We start from the raw sequence: 20005 nt of genomic DNA, 5'->3' as shown, positions 1-20005 counted from the left end.
TAGGGGCCATGTCTCTCGGAAGTAATCCCCACAAAAGCATAAAAGGAGGGGAGGAAGGAGGATGAGGGGACAAAGAAATACACAGGTGAGACTTGCCTCATTCTCAATCCCACCTTCCATAAGATGGAATCTTTTGAAAGGATAGACGTCTGGGCCCTACCCTAGAAATTCTGATCCTTTAAAAAGGCTGCAGTGGGGCTTCCCTGGTGGCGCAGTGGTTGAGCGTCCGCCTGTCGACGCAGAGGACACGGGTTCGTGCCCCGGTCCGCGAAGATCCGACAGGCCGCGGAGCGGCTAGGCCCGTGAGCCATGGCCGCTGAGCCTTCGCGTCCGGAGCCTGTGCTCCGCAACGGGAGAGGCCACAACAGTGAGAGGCCCACATACCACAAAAAAAAAAAAAAAAAAAAAAAAAAAAAGGCTGCAGTGGAGCTTAGGAAGCTGTAGCTTGAAAACACCAAACATCTGCCTCTGGTGTGTAACTAACTAGATCCACTCCTTGCTTTGCTTATAAAACAAGGCCCCAGACCAGCTAGCCCACAGTACACTCTTCTGATTAAGCAGGCGTTCTTTTTTCCAGTAGGTGTAGATGGGTACGTGTGTACGTATTTTTATATTTATCGTCTTTTACTTTGGTAGTAAAGGCATATATGTCGCCTTCAGCTCAATAACCACTTTCTTATCTGGAAAAAATTTCTTTGTTTCTGAATCTGGCACGTCAGTCCATTCTTTGCCAGGATGGGTTAAGACAGGAGGGTACCGCACCCCTTACAGCAGTTGCTTCCTTTGTGCTATTTCAAGAATCATCCTGACCTGCAGACAGAATTCCCTGAAAGATTCTCTAATCTGGGTCTTTCCAGCTATCCCAGAGAAGGGATACTCCCAGAATTCGAGGGTAGGGGTAGAGGTGGGAATGGAGGTGACCAACACAAACACACCATCAAAACCCATTAATCAGATTGCATTAAGCTTTATAACAACACAGTTTTCAGTTAGCGGGAGAAATGACAGTTTAATAACAGCCGAACAGATTTCACTCCCCCCCAACTCATACATATTTCCAATTTTGCTAGAACAGTTCCTGGTTTTGGAGATCCGTGAAGAGCGCTTTATGTCAAATGTTGCATTTTAATGGAATCAAACTAATGGGAAGGGACATTTTATGCAGCAGCCCCTGATGGGGGCGTCCGCAGACAGCCCTTACCCTCCCCCTCCCCCAGACACTGGATCTGATAAATGGAGTCAGCCCTCTTGTCACTGCCCCAATGTGTACCATCTCTGAATTAAGCAAAGGAAGCACGAGATGACCATGTAGGGGAGACGGTGGGACAAAGAGAAGGATGGTGACCGATCCCCTGTGGGTTGTGCTGCTAAAGGTTATTCACGACAAAAGACATGCCAGCTCTCTGGTCCTCGCCCCTCTGGGGACCCTAAGGGACAGAGCCCATCCTGATAGCATGTGTCAGAACCATGCGGCTGAGGGTCTTCAGGGATGGAGACCTCCCACCAAAATGACTGGCTTTCTTTTTTTCACTCCCAGAGATGGCATTCATCTTTCCCAACCTCAGGGCTCTGAGCTCTGCTGCAACCCCCCTGCTCTGAGAGCCGCCCTGTGATTCTGATTCTAAGGAGGCACAGGCTAAGCTTCTCCACCGCCCAGGATACTCACAAAGAGAGAGACTCAACCCCGCTTCGGGGGCTCCTAGAAAGGCTTCCAGGGGTGTCAGCGTTTTTTGGTGAGAAACATGCATGCCTCTGCCTTCATAAGGTGAGGAGGGAGTAAGTCAAAGGTTGTGGGACGAGACCTTTAAGGAGAAGGTTAGAGACACTTTAAGAGGGAGGACCTTGCTCCCTAGGAGTCCTGGAGCAATTGGCCACAATTAGTATTCTGGCAAGATGCCAAAGCAGAGGTTGCTAGAGCAGGGGCCTTTGCCAGATATGGGGCTAGAACTCGGGCTTCCCAGATTAAAGTGAGAGACTCCGGCCAAAAGTTGACCTTCCTTTCTTTTTTGTCATTTAAACAAACATTCATGCCACTGTCTCTGACCTTGACAACTATTTACGTGTCCTGTCTTCAGACTTGATTAACGAGCAGAAGACAAGAATTAGCAGTGGATTCTGGTGGCCATCTGGTCAACCAGATGCTGCTACCCAGGCAGGCCGGGTACCCTCATGAGTATGCCATGGGATCCATCCCTTTGCCTAAGTCAACAGCGTTGGAAGCAATCCTGATTGGACAAAGGAGGAGATCTACTTGGCACCCCAGCAAGGCTGAGGCTGCAGACCCTGGGGGATTCAGGACTCAGGTAAGGAGCCTCCCTAGCTATTCACCAGCCTTCCTTCCACATCTCTAGCCTCATTTGTCACCCTCTTCCTGTTCCCACTGGAAATTTTGACCAGTCATTTGGTAAAACATCATGTTGAAGGGTTTGTAGAATTTCCGCAGTCTGTGGATCACATCGGGGTCGATGCGGGGATGAGTCCGACCTTTGCTCTTGCCTAGGCACCTGGGGGCGCTGCTGTCTTCTGGCTTCTTTAGGCAAGGGAACCCCTTGGTTTTGTTGAAATAGAAATGCTTCTCAGTCACAACGCGCTTGAGGCCTAGAAAATCCTGTACTTTGGCCATTTCCCCGGCGGGGTCCACTATGAGTCGCTCACCGCTGACGAAGAGAATCTGAGAGAGGGGGAAATACTGGAGCCAGTTTTCCAGATGCAGAGCATAGATCCCTATTCGAATGGCGCTCCAGGAGGCATCGATCAGCCCTAGGGTCCGATTTTTGAAGGCCAGCACCTCGAAGGTGGGGATCTCGGGTTTCTTTGACAGTGTCTGGGTGTAATCGGAGATGGCCCTGGTCACGGGGTTTCTCACCACCACGATGAGTTTGATGTCCTTGGCCATGGAGTGGATGCGCTTGGGGGCCTCATTTGTCACAAAGTAACTTGGTGTCTTCTCCATGGTTAACTGCCCATCCAAAGTCTTAGGCATCACATTTCTGGAAGACGGAGGAAAACAAAAGAGTGATTATTCCTGTCCAGAAATAACTGAACTTGTTGCACGAAATGTATGATATAAATAGCCCAGTGGGGAGCTACCCAATAAAATATACTTGGGAGTTCTTTTTGGACTATATATCCCTCTATAGTTCTGATTATAGTATTATCAGAAAAAGCAGCATAAAGCTTGCGCAATTCATTCATGGGAATCTTATGCACCTCCATTTAAATTTCTGCTCTATCTTTTACCAGTTATGTTTAACCTAGATCGACTCTTAATTTCTCTATGTATTAGTTTTATAATCTCTGAAATGAAGACAATGATAGCACCTACTTCACACAGTTGTAAAAAGATTAAGGGAGATAATGCTTTTAAAGCATTTAGCACAGAATCTGGCATGTGTAAGATCTTAATAAATCAGGGATATGACTGTTGTAGTATCTTTGAGAGAGCGTTTGAGCTCAACAAGACCTCAAAGACGATCTAGTCCAGGGGTTGGCAAACTACTACCTGCCTCCTGTCATTGTATGGCCCACAGCTAAGAATGATTTTTCATCTTTAAAGGATGGGGAAAAAAACAAAATAATAAGACTAAAATTTTGTGATGCATGAAAATTATATGTAATTCAAATTTCAATGCTTATAAATAAACTTTTATTGGAACATGGCCACACATTCCTTTCTGTGGCTGCTTTTTGTACCTACATCAGCAGAGTGGAGTAGTTGCAACAGAGACTATATGACATGCAAAGCTGAACGTATTTCCTATCTGGCCCTTTAAGAAAACATTTCTTGACCCCTAACCTAATCCAAAGGCATCTTTATGCAAATGAGGAAACTGAAGCCCAGAGACAGGGAATCAGACAGGCTTTGAGACCTCAGCAATTTGAATCACATCCCTGAGCCTTATTATCTTCATCTGTAAAAATCCTAAAACCTGCTTCAAGTTCAGTTGAGGATGAAACAAATGACATATAGTGTGACATACAGTGTGACAGCATCTAGCAAAGAATTCGTTTTATACATGGAATTTCTTCTTTCTTGGCTCCCAAGGTTGCCCAGTGAGCCAGTGATAGATCCCACAGCAGGACCCATATCTCTTGGTTTCCTTCCCAAGGTTGCTTCTCCAAACCCACCCCTCCATCCATGTTTGCCTTCAGAGTGGCCTTGTCTTACTTGGGAACTTCAAGAGATTAAAGGAGTTTGATGTACCTTGTACCTGTCAGTACAGCAGGCCATCTGCCACCACGTGCTCCATCCATCTCCATTAAGTCCATTCACTTCCGAGCCTTGCACCAAAGTGGTACATTTAGGATTACACAAGACCTCTTTGTTAGGATGACATGCTTTTAAATGTCTCAGCTAATAAAACTTAATACAGACGAAGATCCCTCAGCTTCCCCTACCATAATTAAATGTATTTACTATTGCGTGTGTGGAGAAGGAAGGATTCTTCTTTTATCTCTAATTCACATGCTCTGTCAATAATTAATTGCTACTGGGTTCTGAGCTTTCTCGGCAAGCATTTCTATCAGGCAAGAGGCACTTGCCTAATGTAGAGAAATTCACATGGAGGTTGATGTGGTTCGTGTATAATGGTTGGGCAGTGAGGAGTTTTCAGATCAAAGCAATAGCCCTGGCCATAAACAATCATGCTCATCTTGAACTGATATTATCTCCCCAGTATTTTGAAAGTTTTCATGTTTGTGTGCCTGTTTGGCTCTTATCAGGTTTAATTGTGACGTTTGGAGGGGCGGGGCTAAGGACCACAGTTTTACGGGAGCCACGTGTGCCTGATTTAAGAGTTCTGACTACCTATGTCACCTTGAAGAAGTGACTAAACCCACTCTGAATCTCCATTTTCTCATCTAAAAAATAGGGTTAACAAGAGTCCCTCCCTTATAGGATTGTAATGAAGATTGAACGCGATAAGGCAGGTAAATCACTTAGAATACTGTCCAGTGAATGCCAGAATTTTAAGAGGCACTAGAGCATTGGCACAGCAATTCTTAGAGAAAAGTAAGGAGAAGATATTTCCGTTTGACCAAATGGAAAAGGTGAACAACACGGGAACTAAGGAACTGATCTAGAAAAGAAGGATATTCTGATTCAAGCCAGTGTCATCAACCGTTCTTCCTGATCTGGAGGCTGGTGAGCAATGGGGGAGCTGCTACTAGTTCAGCTGAAGTTGAAAGAATATACTGATATCCTACTTTTCTTCCAGTTGGAGAGAGAGATTCTCTTCTTTTATTACAGAACTCATTTCATAGTATAAAAATATTAAATAAATGTTGATGCCAAAAATGCTGAAGATAGATCTTTTTACGTGGCCTCTTCCAGACTTTTGCCCCTCAGATATATCTTGCTTCTTTTAATTTGCTGTATTTTTCTTTAGCAAGGAGCAGCTGCTAGGTTTTTCTTCTCCTCCAGTCTCTGCCAGTCACTTCTTAGACCTCCGTGTTGATCTTTACGTTGACAAATGCATCTCCTTCACTTCAGCTAATTGTTACCGTCTGTCAAGATCTGTGTTGATCTCGAGTCTTTTATCTGAAGCATCTGAGATAAATGGTACCCAGCCTATAAGCCGGCGTGTATAGGAGTAATTATGTGACTAGCTCAGTGCTTGGTGCAAAAGGCAATGAGAGGAGCGGGGCTAGAGAAGGCAATAGAGAAGGTAGAGGGAGCAGAGGCGCCTAAACGGCTTTGATCGTCATGTTACAGATGGATTACACCATGCACTTGAGGACAGTTCCTGCATTGGGAGCACACATGGTAAAACCATCTATCTCATTAAGCCAAGATACAACTGTTGTTGCATGAGATACACAGGATTTTTTGCTGGTAAGAAGCTATCCAGTAACTGCTCAAAATCAATGAAGTAGCAGTACCCCCTTTCCAAAAATGATTCTGAATCAGTTATATTCATTCATTCATTCCTTTGTTCCATAAACGCTCACTTCCATAAATGGCAATATACTAGTGAACAGAACAGACAAGGTCCGTTCCCTGACAGAGCTTCCAGTGTTACTACGACATCTGATAAAAGGAGAGTTCTTTATAGCATCACATAAATGACTATTTTAATCAACAGAGTGGGGTATCATTACTATTTCGCTTTTAGAGAGAAGGAAATAGACTCAGAACCTAAAGATACTTTTTCGAAGCCTCACTGGGTGAGTATATCCTTGGTTCCTAAGCTCACTGGCCAAGCAAACACCTACCACCAGTTTCTGGCAAATAGCAGGTGTTGAACGAATGGATGAATAAACCATTCATCTCCTGTCCTAAGGCGAGGCTTTGTTGTGATGGGTTTTGTTGTCCTAATCTGGTCATTTCTCAGGCCTTGTCCCCTCACCAGTCTTCTCACCTGGGCCCACGACCCAGCAGCTATTTCTGTATCTATCCTAGTGTCTCTCTTCCTAAAAGACTAGAGAGGGCAGTCTACGTGTAAGACCAACTTCTCCCAAAGCGGGCTTTGGATGTTGTCTCCCTCTACTTTCTCAGGAATGATTCATCCCAAGTTTCCTTCTCTCTCCTGGTTTTAGGGAAGTTCTTCTCGACTGGGTCTGACATTTTGACTGCCCATGTTCTCACATCTCTATGTGCTTGAGGAATGGGGAGGAGACGAGTCATGCCACAGGGGAGTGAGCAAAGCTAAGGAAGTGAGAAAATAAGGTCAAGGGGTGGGGAGGGAAAGACCACAGGGGGTCTTAGGGGCCACGGGAAGACACTGGGTTTTATTCCATGTGTGATGAGAAACCACTGAAGAACATGAAACAAGACAACATAAAATTTACATTTTAAGAGATTTTTTTTTTCCTGGCTGCTTTGCTGAGAACACACAGGCATGTGGCAAGAGCAGAAGGAAGGCAGCCTGCTAAGAGGCCATTTCAGGAGAGCAGGTTAGAGATGGGGGTGGCAGGAATGCAGGTGGAGAGGGCAACCTGGGAAGCAGTGTTCACAATTAGGATGCCTTTAAAAGGTAGGGCCAACAGTCCTTTAGGATGGTTGGGATGTGTGTGCAAGAGAGACAGAGAGTATCATAGAAGACTCCAAGATTGTTGGCCTGAGCTAATGGGTAAGTAGTAGCGCAGTTTATTGACGTGGAGACAGCTGAGAAAGTAGCTAGTTTCAGGGGAAGACACCAAGTCTGATTTTGGACTTGGAATCTGAAACGCTCAAGCGAAGGGGTCGGGTAATCATCCTGATACAGGAGTCTGGAACTCAGGGGAGATCCCAGTTGGAGGTGGACATTTATATCATGAGTTCACAGCCCACCTGCCAGAAAGTAGGGTGAAGGAATGTCAGATTCTCTTCACCTTCACGAGTAGAAGGTGGGACCTAACCTCTGCCTATCTGGGGAGTTCTCCTGGATAAGGAAAAGCATTCAGATGCTGGTGTGCAAAGCAAATCTTTAAATTCCATAGCAAAGATTTTCACTAACTCCTTTGAATTTCCAGGGTCCTTGATAACTTCCTGTATTACAGAGCTGAGGAGAATGTCATAATATGGTTGGTTCCCACCCCTCCATGGCCAAGCTCAGTTTCCGGAAGCCAAGGGCAATGTTTTATTCACCTTTGTATCCCCAGTGCCTGCCGCGTGGCAGCTGCCCCATAACTATGTGTGGTTATTAGATGAACGAACGAATGACATACGAATGGAAACAGGATCCCCAGCAGTCAGGAGAATTGGGGCAGCTTGGAGGGCTCCTCTAAGTAGGTTTCCCTCACGTGGGGTTCAGTGTTTCTGAATTCCAAGCCATCCCTCATCTGAAGGACCCTGCACTGCAGTGTGTACCATATGGTGAGAAAACACTGCATCTGGGCTTGGAACGGCTCGTTAACAGTATCTGGGGTGCTCAGAGCAGCCGTGACATCAGCGTCAACACACAGTCCTGAAGCGAGAATCAGCCTGCAAGATCACACAGCTGCTCTCACAACCCCAAATGTTTATGAGACACGATCCAACTCGCTCGCCCTCCACCACCTCCACTCTGCTGGTGGGGGAGCTGGGCGGAGCACAAGCCCCATCTGGATGCAGGTCAGCATCCAGGGCTTCATAGGAAACAACAATAATAGCGATCCTACAGTAGTTATCATACGCCATTTATCCAGTGCTCACTCTGTGCTGTTCGGTGGTTGAGAGTTCAAATTCTGACACCAGATCAATGTCTCTAAGCACGTTCAGACACTGGGCTCTACAGCCTGGTGGTTAAGAGCATAGCCTCCAGAGGAACCAAATTTGGATCCACTTATTAGCTCTGTGACTCCGGGCAAATTACTAACCCAAGTTGCATTATCTGGAAAACAGGCGTCATACTGATAATACCCATTGCATAGGGATTTTGTGACAATGATATGAGTTAATGCCTAAAAGATTGCCTCACAGATAGTAGGCTTACAATACATTAGCCGTGAATTTTTAAAACAACTTTCTTAAGAAGGTACTACTACCTTCACCACTTCAGAGGTCAGGAAACTGAGGCTCAGTGAAATTGATCTGTTAGTCCAAAGTAACAGGAGGTAGCGTTGAAATTCAACCCCAGGTCTGTCGTGAACTTTAGCCAGAGCTCTTAGTTACTGCCTGGCAATGCTTAACCAAACGACAGAGGCTCAACAAGGTTATGTGACTGGCCCAAGGTCACTCTGCTGGTGGATGGCAAAGCTGAATCTTAAACTGAGCCTCATTATGTGTGTTGTAAAGGTGGGCTGTCACTGACTCACCACTGGGAGTTACAGAAACCCAGGCCAGAAGCCCCAGAAATTCTTGCCAGATCAAACTCCATCGTTCAGTTTGCGACATCTCTCTCCGGGGCGTCATCAATTGAAGCAAATGGACACCATCACGAATGCCGAGGGAGAAGGCAGTCACCCGTATTAGATGTAAAGAGCCCGTGCTCTCTGGAAGGGTTAGCAGCTGAGCTTGCCTTTCGCTTGCCTGAATCAGAGGTATATGGGCACCTCACATTTTCCCAAATGCATTATCCAGTGGGGTAAATGGTGCATAAATGAGCAATATTTTCTGAGGCCTCCAGATAAACTGTAACCCAAGAGAATAGTGGTTAGAGCCAGGGCATGAGGTAAGGCTGTTTCTTCTGCACTGAGGAAAGAAACTTAGAAATTCAATCGGGCGCCTGCTACTCGCCAAGCATCGAGACGGGCAATTTCACATATTATTCTGGCTGAACTGCACAAGGAGCATACAATTCACTGAGCCCATTATAGAGATGTGGAAACTGAGTCAAAGAGACAATAAACCCCGCTCAGGACTACTTTTCGGCCTCATTCTTTTGGAAAGTTCATGCTGCTCTTCAAATCCAAGTTTATGAATCCTGGAATCCCTGAAGATGAAAAGTCAAACCCTTTGGAAACCACATTTCTTACGTAAACACCCAAGAAAAGCAGCCTTTGCCAGGGCCATACGGCTAAGGACCAAACTGAAGGTGAGACAGAAGGGATCCCGAGTTATAGCTCTGACTTAAGAACTAACTTGCAAATGCATTTAGGACAAGGACTTTTCCCTCTCTGGACCTGTACCATGAAAGGGCTGTGTTAATATGAACTCCCTCATTCATTCCAACGAGTGTTTGCCGGCGCTTATGATGTCGGGTATATAGCGATGCCAAAGCAGGCATGGTACCTGCCCTGCAACAGACTGCGAGTCCTTTGAAGGACACACCTGAACTTCCCATTTTTGTAAAGTGGTCTGTGCTTCAGATGAGGCATCTCTGGTGTGGGCAGAGGTCGCTTTTCAGACAAAATCACACCTGCCACCAAGAGGGAGAAGGAGGTGACAGAAAAGTGAGGGCAGAGGAGAGGAAAGGAGGGAGAGAGCGGAAGCAAAGAATGAAGGCACCTAGAAGCGACAGGAAGGAGAAATGAAGACAAGAGGAAGGAAAGGACTGAGGAAGGAAGGGGAGGAAGAAGGCAAACAGAAGGAGCTGGGCTTTGAAGAAACACAAAGAATTTGAATAACTGGAGAAGAATGAGGAAAGCATTCCAGTTTTGAATGACACATGACCACAGTGTTGTTGTTTTCTTTTTCAGTACACGGGCCTCTCACTGCTGTGGCCTCTCCCGTTGCGGAGCAACGGAGCTCAGTGGCCATGGCTCACGGGCCCAGCCGCTCTGCGGCATGTGGGATCTTCCCGGACCGGGGCACGAACCCGCGTCCCCTGCATCGGCAGGCGGACTCTCAACCACTGTGCCACCAGGGAAGCCCGACACATGACCACATTGTGGCAGAAAAGAGCAAACCCGGATCCCAGGCACTTCTGTGGTTTTAAAGTTTGTGCCAGGCAGGTACAGATATTTTAGGATCTATGAAGGAAAAAGAGAGAAAACCATTTATCTGTTCATGAATTTGGCAACTGTCGTGTGCCAGGTACATGAGGAGATAAAATGAAGAGCAAGATGTGCCCTGAAGAAGTTCACATCTCCTGAAAGAATAAAAATAGTCTGTGAGGTCTATCCTTGTCTCTGAGGATTCACGGAGTCCCATGAGTTTCAGGTGGAGAATCACTCCTGGCTGAGGGTCGACTTGATTCCAGAGTCCACAGTCACCTCCTTTAGAAGCTTGTCAGTGGGTGCTCATCCTGACAAAGGCGGGTGGCTCAGCGTTTGACTTCGGGGTTCCATCTCTGAACCACAAGTGGCTTTAGTAACTCATTTCATGTCTTTTATCCTCAGTTCCATCATCTGTCAAATGGGTATAATAGCATCTCCTCCTCATTCAGAAGAAAAGGTATCAGGCATCCTGGCACAGAGCAAGTATTGGTAAATGTCCCCCCTTGTTATTGCTGCTAGTGTAACGTAGCACATAGTAGGTACAAACAAATTTATTTGTTGAATGAGTGAAGGAGACCAGCCTTGTTTAAACTCTGAATCTAAATGCCTATTACTGGTTGCCTAATATATACACCCCTCTGTAAATGATGACCCTGATTCATGGAAACCCACGTCTCCAATGCGCGTTGATACGACCCACTCTGAGAGCACCAAACAGCTTCTGTTTAGCATAGATTCCAGTGAATTCCTAGAAATCTCTTTCTCCTCGCCATCCCAGGCTGCCCAAGCACTTGGGAAGCTTCAGTGCTAGGCAGAGCTTGGCCACTTTATGGGGCCCATAGCTCAAATGGCACAAATCCTAGGCTTGCTTTTATTTCTCCTTGTCACCCCTGGCTTTTCCCAGTTTTCCCCCGAGGGCTTCAGCATCAATAGGCCACCATATGACAGAAGCTGACTTGTTCATATGGATTTTGTTTTTGTTTTTGTTTTTGCGGTACGCGGGCCTCTCACTGCTGCGGTCTCTCCCGTTGCGGAGCACAGGCTCCGGACGCGCAGGCTCAGCGGCCATGGCTCACGGGCCCAGCCGCTCCGCGGCACGTGGGATTCTCCCGGACCGGGACACGAACCCGCGTCCCCTGCATCGGCAGGCAGACTCTCAACCACTGCGCCACCAGGGAGGCCCCATATGGTTTGATTTAGAAAACACATATGGACAAAAAACAACTATGAATTTGACAATCCCTTAAAATGAATTTGTGACTGAGTCATCACCACTGAATCTACATTTTTGAATGTGGCCATGTGTGCGCGTATGTGTGTGTATGAGATTTTTATTGATGTAGTTTATACTCAGTGTTTGGTATCTATAGGGATGTGAAGGTCCCTGCAATAATTCTCAAGCCCACAGGTTGGGAAGCAGGGTTCTAAAATCTAAACCTTTGCCTACTTACAACCTCAGTTCCATCAGTGCCTTCTTACCCACAACTCTGCCTCCAATCCCTCCTCTCTTGTTATTGGACCATCTCACTCCAGAGATTCGAAAACAAGATGCTCCCTGATTTTGAATTCACAAGATTACGGCTCACTTCACCTGCCCCTGACTGGGGATTCCACCCAGAGTATACTTCTCTGATCCTTTATTCATACACATTCAAAGAGTGTCCCACTGCAGAACCTCACACACCACGTTCTATTAGCTGTTTTATTGTATTTTCTTTCCTCGGGCTCGGCGTTTCAAAGGGCAGGTGCCACAATTAAATGATGATTATGGAGGCGCCAGCGTTGTCTGCCTGGGCACCTTGTGCTCACGATTTAACAGACGGTGACAGGAGAGGGCTCCTCTCGGGAAGGCCCCGCTCCAGGTCTCTCCGCCGCACACTGCACTCCCAGCTGTGCGTCTGCTCATCACTGCCTTGGGGGTGCTGCCAGCCCTGCTTCCTTCTCACCTGCATCCTGCGGCTGGCCAAGCCCTGCTTGCTCCTGCTGAGTCTGCCCGTCACCCTTTGCATGTCTCAGCCCTACTGTGTGGCTCTATCCTGGCTCTGCCATCCTCACTCTAATGGACTTTGGGAAACTTATTTAACCACCTCAAGCCTCAGTTTCCTCATACAATGGGTATCACAAGCAAGACCTATCTCAGAGCATGTTTTATGAAGGTGGAAAGGGCCGGTGCTTATGATGCTGCTGTAGAACGAATGTGTGTGCCCCCCTCCACACAAGTCATATGTTAAATCCTAACACCCAATGGGATGGTATTGGGGGTGTGGCCTTTGAGAGGGGATTAGGTCATGAGGGTGGAGCTCTCATGAATAGAATTAGTGCCCTTATGAAAGAGACCCCAGAAAGCTCCCTCCCACCTTCTGCCGTGTGAGGGCATAGTGAAAAGATAGCCCTCTATGAGCCAGGAAGCAGGTTCTCACCAGGCAGTGAATCTGTCAGCATCTTGATCCTGGAATTCTCAGCTTTTAGAACTGTAAGAAATAAATGTTTGTTGCTTAAGCCACTCAGTCTATGGTGTTTTTGTTACAGCAGCCAGAATGAATGAAGGCTTAAGCACAGAGCCTGGAAGGAATTAACTGCTGAGTACAAGTGTTAATTATTGTTGCTATTACATATGAATCCTGTTTACTCACTGTGCATTCACAGAGAATGCCATCTTAGGACCTGTGCTGACCATGAGGTTATTTCATGTTTATCTCACATGCATCCTTAAAACAAACTTTGCTTTTGTAAATAATTTGTACGTGTCTCTTCCTTGTGATGCAAGGAATCTAACTGGCTAGATCGATATATATATATAATAAAGCACTGGATGTTTTATTGGTGGAAGGGCTGCTCAGGTCGACTCATGCCTGCCCATTGAAACTTGTTAAATAACTCAGTCAAGATGGAGGCATCCATGCATATGAAGGACAGGTGTGAATGGTGCTGGGAAGAACAATATTTTGTCACACGGCCAGGCACCAACTCTAGTGTTGAAGGAAACTTGTTCTCTTCGCCAACAGAATGCAGCCCAGAAACCCCCCTTTTCCCTACATTTGGCCAGGATGGCAGGACCTCCTCTCCTACAAAGTGCCCAAGTAAGAGCCTTCCAGGTGTGTCCTTGAGATATTTCCTTCATAAGGGTGCACCTCCAAATCAAGATCTCTAGCTTCAATGATGTAAAGCACAATCATAAATTCATCAGTGCACCCTACTGTGCCTGTACTTAGACCTGACTTTCACAGCTTGGAGCGCATGAAATACTAAACAGATTTTCAAACCCATCCATCTGATCATATAACAGATGGAGAAATGACAAATAGGAAAGAAGATCAGTGCACAACTAGAAAGATATACATAAACAGGCACACATACTGTGCCCCAAAGATTGAAGATTCTAATGTTATATCATCACATATTCACGCACACTGATCTCCTATGGAGGTTTCTCTTTTTCACACACACACACACACACACACACACACACACACACACACACACCCCTCTACTCGTCCCACAACTGGCTCCTTCTTATTATTCAAGTCTTGGCTCAAACATCACCTACTCAGAGGGCAATCCCCTTCCCCAGGCACCATCTAAATCACTCTCCTTCACACCAGCCTCTTTTGTTCCCTTCCTAGGGCTTCTTGTTATCTGACATTATCTTGCTTATGTGTTCATTTTCTTGTGTCTTGTCTGTCTGTCCTAAAGGAAACAAGCTCCCAAGAAGGAAGACAGTTGGGCACTTCTGTATCCTGCTGAATCTCCAGCATCTCGCTTAGTGCCTAGAACTGAGACATAGGTCTCAATAAATATTTGCCCAATGATGGAAGAGATGAAGGAAAGAAGAGGGAAGAAAGCACAGTTGGAAAGAAGAGAAGGGAGAATAAAGGAAAAGAGGAAGGAAGGAGGAGAGGGAGGGAGGAAGGGAAGGAGGAAGGATAGGAGGAAAGAAAGTTAGGAAGAAGGATGGAGAGAGCTGGCTTCTTCCCATCATTCAGGTCTCATGTTAAGTGTCTGGCTTTGGATTATTATGAAAGCCACTAGCCACATGGAACTATTTAAATTTAAATTAATTAAAATTAAATTGAATTAAAGATTTAATTTCTCAGGGACTATAGCCACATCTCAAGTGCACAATAGCTACAAATGGCCAATGGCTACTGTGCTGGAGGTACAGCTCTAGTATATTCCATCATCACGTAACATTCTATTGGGTAACGCTGGTCTGGTCCATCAGCTATGATTTTTGTGACATCAACATACCACTCAGAAGTCATCTCTCAGAGAGGCTTTCCCTGATCATTCTATCAAAAATCATGCCTGCTCCAAGTTACTGTCTATCCCATTGTCTGGTTTCTCTTCTTGTTCACACCGTGTGGCATTGGTCAAGATTTGGAACTATCTACTTCACTCACCAGTTCACATGATTTCTGATGCCCTTCTACCCGGAACTGAACTCTGCAATGGCAGGACTTTGTCTTATTCACTAGGTACTATATCTGTCTCTAATGGAGCACTGTATATAACAGGTACTTAATAAATGACAATGAATAAACGAATGACCCCTCTGGATGTGCACATTTACATTTTTACACATTTTACACATTTTACTCATTTCATGCACCCATGCAGCAAGACAAGGGCAGTGAAGTAAGGTCTAAGCTGGTGGTAGGTGGGCCTCCATCTCTTCACCTCCAGCTGGTGAGAAGGTAGGAAAGGCTGAGAGCTGATGCTGCCTCTTGCTCACGGCCCAACCCCCTTCACTGAGGCTCTGCACATCTTGCCAGACTTCTCAGGGGCTGGACTCAGCGTCCTGGCCAGGCTCTAGCACCAAGGGACGGGAGCCTTGGGAAAATCCAGGTCCACGGAGCTGTGCTGCTGGCTGGCTGGGGAGGAGCACATACAAAGTCACAGCCTTGGGTTTACCTGGTGGCGCAGTGGTTGAGAGTCCGCCTGCCGATGCGGGGGACGCGGGTTCGTGCCCCGGTCCGGGAAGATCCCACATGCCACGGAGCGGCTGGGCCCGTGAGCCATGGCTGCTGAGCCTGCGCGTCCGGAGCCTGTGCTCCGCAACGGAAGAGGCCACGACAGTGAGAGGCCCGCGTACCGCAAAAAAAAAAAAGTCACAGCCTTTGCTGCATGTCTGATCAATTGCCTACAAACTTCTTCCTCTCACATCTATCCACAGTGACACTGCAGTCATGGTATCAGCATGTTAAGGAAGCTCCACTTCTGGAGGATGTTTTCAGGGGGAATGAATATTCCCTTGCTGTTCTCTTTTTACGCTCCTCCCTAGACCCTCTCACAATAGTCCTGGCAGAGTAAGATCTGCTTATGCTGAAAGATCCCAGGGAAGCAGGACATTGCCCCCAGATGACTGTGGATCTCATCTTCTGCCTGGACTCACTCTTCCTGGTCTACAGAATTTTTGGTCCCATTCCGGAGCTCAGTGCACACTTGATATGCTGCCTTGGGAAACAGCTTCCTCTTTACTTGTCAACCTGTGTGGATGTGTTCTCAATAAGCCTCAAACCTGTGTGCCTTGAATTGGGTAGATATGCTACTCTGATTCCAGGGGAATCAGATGTTTCCCTTTCTAGGTCCAGATGGCCGGCTTAGTTGCAGAAAAACATAATACCATTGACTCCTCTACAGACAGATGTTTCCCACTGCCTACAGCTCCCCATCTGCCTCCAGTCACCCCTGACCGTCTTTCATCATTAGTCTCATAGCTTAGCCCTCCTGCACAGAGCCCAGTGTCTTTGGGTGAATATGTATGCACTTGGGAGTATGGTGACACAAATAGTATACTACCCTATGCAGCATTCTAAAATTTGGGTTTCTGCTCGGTGTTTTGTGACCACCTAGAGGGGTGGGATAGGGACGGTGGGAGGGAGATGCAAGAGGGAGGAGATATGGGGATATATGTATACGTCTAGTTGATTCACTTTGTTATAAAGCAGAAACTAACACACCATTGTGAAGCAGTTATACTCCAATAAAGATGTTAAAAAAAAAAAATAAAATTTGGGTTTTCTACTCAAGAATCCTTCTTGATCTCTACGTCTGTGTCTCTATTTCTGCTTTGCAAATAAGATCATCTATATATGTATACGTATAGCTGATTCACTTTGCTGTACGGTAGAAAGTAACACAACATTGTAAAGCAACTACACTCCAATAAAATTAATTTAAAAAAAGAAAAAGAAAAAAAGAATACTTCTTGAGATTTTCCCTTATCAGTTCACTTCCCAGTTTTAAATGGATGTTGCGTTCTATAGAATATGCAAACCACAGTTTACTTAGCCATTTCCCTGTAAAGGCTCCTTGCATTGTCATCAGTTTTCCATGACGGCAAAGAAGGCTAACGCGAGCACCTTTGCACACGCCTCTCTTTGTATGTACCCGTTCGAGTATTTTCCTAACGCAGCCCTCCATGGTGGTCATGCCAAAGTATGCTCCGCTCATACCGTGTGAGGATATATACCCCTGTCCCCTCACCAGCGCCTAATGGTACTGACCCTTTTTATTTCACCAACCTGGTGCTAACCATCCTTCAGGACTCAGCCCACATGCCCTGTTTGCCCCAGGATGACAAGACACTCCCCTGCTGTGGACTCTGCTGCCTGGTCTATTTCTACCATTGACTCATCCCACAATATGGCACATATGTACTTCCTTGTCTCCTTTATCAGACTCTGAGCAACTTGGGGAAAAGGCCAAAATGGCTCCCAGGAAAAGCTTGCTTGGTTGGACCAGATTAATCCCCCTGCTCTTTCCAGATGCTATAACAGACCTTTGCCAGGAATGCTTGTGCCCCTGGCAGCACCAGGAACAGGTGGAGTGTCATGTGAACCTTGGGCATTGAGAAATATTGATGGGAAAATAATCTATGCAGAAATGAGTGTGACTGGGTGCAACCAGGCAGAAGTAAGGGAGGGACAAAACTCAAAGGAAGGGTCTGCTGGCAGGAATAAACTGTAGCCAGGCCCTGCTGACCCCCGCACGTCAGTTCGTCGGTGAGGAGTGCTGTGCTCTGGCCACAGCCCTGCCGTGCGCCCCCTGCACTCTGCATTTTAGCCTCTTAGAATTATCTTGCCATTTCCTGGAAACAATGGATTTTGTCATATCTTAGATTTTGCATATGATGTTCCAACTTCCTGAAATACCCTTTCCTTCCTGCCCACTGACTGGTGGAGCCCTTGTTCATGGCCTGCCTGATCCAAAGGCCTCCTCCTCTGTACAGCTTCCCTGGAACATATATAATATAGTATAGTATAGCATAATATAATATAATATAATATAATATGATGTAATATAATATAAATATATCATAAATATATACCAACCCATAAATTACTGATAGCGTTGCATCTATCTGTGTGAAGCTCCCCACCATCTCAAACGTTCCCGGATGTTGTGCCAGAGGGGTAGGTGAGAGAAAGAAAGAGGAAGAAGGGGAGGAACAGTGAGTACGTGAGCATTCCGGAAAAATACCACATTGGTAATTAGATGGTCGGCCTGGAAATGATTCTCATCATTTCTGCTAATTGACTGACCAAAACCAGTCTTGTGACCCCCACCCACCCACAAGGGAACAAGAAAGCTGAGAGTTACTAGAGAAATGACCTAAAGACTAAAAAACCCACTCTCCTGAATTTTGAGTTTGCTATTCTCTTGTGTGTGGCTGTATCATATGTTGCATTTCTAAACAATATGCTGTTTAGTTTTGTTGGGTTTTTTTCAAAATGGCATAATACTCTAGTCTTCTGTTAAGTTTTTTAAAACTTAAACAATATCTTTATAAAATCTATTAATGCCATTGCAGTTACTGTTAGTGAATCCATTTTCACTGCCGTATAATATTCCATTGCGTGGACATGGCATTATTTATCCATTTTTTCTGATGATGGACATTGGGGTTGTTTGCTTTATGAACAATGCTGCTATGTAAGTTCTTGTACATGCCTCCTGGTATAAAGGGGAAGAATCTCTCTCGGGTATTTTCCAACTAATGGAAATACTGAATCATGAGCTCTGAGATGCTCACCCTTATAAGATGATGGTGCTTAAGTTATATTCCCTCCACCTGTGCAGAAGAGCTCACATTCATCCTCCTTGTGACTTAATGTCTGCTACTGTCTTACTTTGAATTTCTCTCAGTTTGGGAGATCTTTTTCATTTATTGATGATTTGTGTTTCCTCCTTGTTGAAATATCTGTATCTTTTGCCCATTTTTCTAATGCATTGTTTTTCTTTTTTTATTTATAGGGGTTCTTTGTGTATTCTGGGTACTACGCCTTTGTTATGTAGATTGCAATGATCTTCTCCCAGTTTGTGGCTTAGCTTATGACCTTCTTTATGTGTATTTGATGGTCAAAAGTCTTAATGTTAAAGTAGATTAATTTACCACTCTTGTGGCTAGCACTTTTGTTTCTTATTTAAGAAATCCTTCTCTACCTGAGAATGAATATATATATATATATGTGTGTGTGTGTGTGTGTGTGTGTGTGTATGGAAATTGAAGGAAAAAATTATGTGGCTCTCTGGGAGAAATCTGTTCTAAGCAGAGGAAACAGTTAGTGCAAAGGTCCTGGGGTAGGAGGGTTCTTAGTGTGCAGAGAGGCAAGGTGGAGGCCAGTGGGACTGGAGACCACAGCAGAAGATGAGATCAGAGAGGTAATGGGAGGCCTGATGATGAAACTTCATTCTGAGTGTGATGGGAAGTCCTTGGAGTTTTTTGAGCAGAAGACTAAGTGTCATGATCTGAATTGCAATTTTCCAGGACCACTTTCCACAGATGAATTGGAATTGACTGCACAGGGATTTAGAAGCTGGGAAGCTCTGAGGAAGCGATTGCAGCTGTCCAGATAAGAGATGATGGTGGGAGTGATGTAGTGGGCAGAGTCTGGGCATACTTGGAAGAAAGAGCTAATAGAATTTGCGGATGGATTGTATTTGGACTGTAAGGGGAATGGGAGGTGTTAGGGTGACTCCAAGGCAACAGCCCCGAGCAACTGGGTTGGAGGAAGACATTGAGAGAAGATCTGGGTTTAGAGTGGGGGAAGATTAGGAGCTCTGCTTCAGACACGTTATGCTTGAGATGATTTTAGACATCCAGATGGAAATGCCTGGTAAGCAGTGAGTCTGGAAGAGATCTGGGTGGAGAAATATTGAATGTTGCCGACATACACAGATGGTATACGCTAAGGTGTATACAAAGATGAGGAAAGGTCCAAGGACTGAGCCCTGTGACACTTCTACATTCATCTCTGGGGTTGGGGGTGTGGGGAGATGGATGTGCCAGGAGATGAGCCTGGGAGAGCAGGTGTCTCCAGATGGACAGGACATTTCTGTCCCAGCTGTGTGCTAATTTCTGAGTCCCAGACCTGTGATGCACTGCCAGGGTACCAGCGCCGTGCCCTGTTGCTCCCTCCTCTCTCTTCCTCTACCCCTAGACGAATTACTAGTACCAGTTAATGTTTGCTCTGGCTCATAAATCCATAATGCCTACCACACAAACCTCAACGGCCTGTAATTGAGACACACAAACATGCAGAAAAGACTGTGTGCGTGGAAGGTATAAATGATGCTGTCACCCGAGGCTGCTGCAGGAAACAGGGCCACCGACATGGTGACTGCATTCTGCATTTACTACCTAAACAGCCTGCCTCCCTTTGCCGCTGCCACCCTGGAAGGTAGAGGAAATTAGCTGTCAATATTTTACAGCTGGTTATTTGCA

The 20005-nt window shown here is 45.8% G+C and overlaps 1 protein-coding gene across 1 annotated transcript in view; it reads right to left on the bottom strand.

Annotated features, from left to right (window-relative positions):
- Positions 1-951: 951 nt before the first annotated feature.
- The window catches only part of HS3ST4 (heparan sulfate-glucosamine 3-sulfotransferase 4), a 400884-nt gene continuing 381830 nt past the window's right edge, over positions 952-20005 (bottom strand). Inside the window, exon 2 of the mRNA XM_004268597.3 lies at positions 952-2990. Coding sequence (XP_004268645.1) covers positions 2354-2990 — 637 coding nt within the window. The 3' untranslated portion in view covers positions 952-2353. The remainder of the gene's footprint in view (positions 2991-20005) is intronic.

The sequence above is a fragment of the Orcinus orca genome, chromosome 16 (genome assembly GCF_937001465.1).
Source record: "Orcinus orca chromosome 16, mOrcOrc1.1, whole genome shotgun sequence".
NCBI lineage: Eukaryota > Metazoa > Chordata > Mammalia > Artiodactyla > Delphinidae > Orcinus > Orcinus orca.
This window is presented reverse-complemented; position numbering and strand designations above follow the sequence as displayed.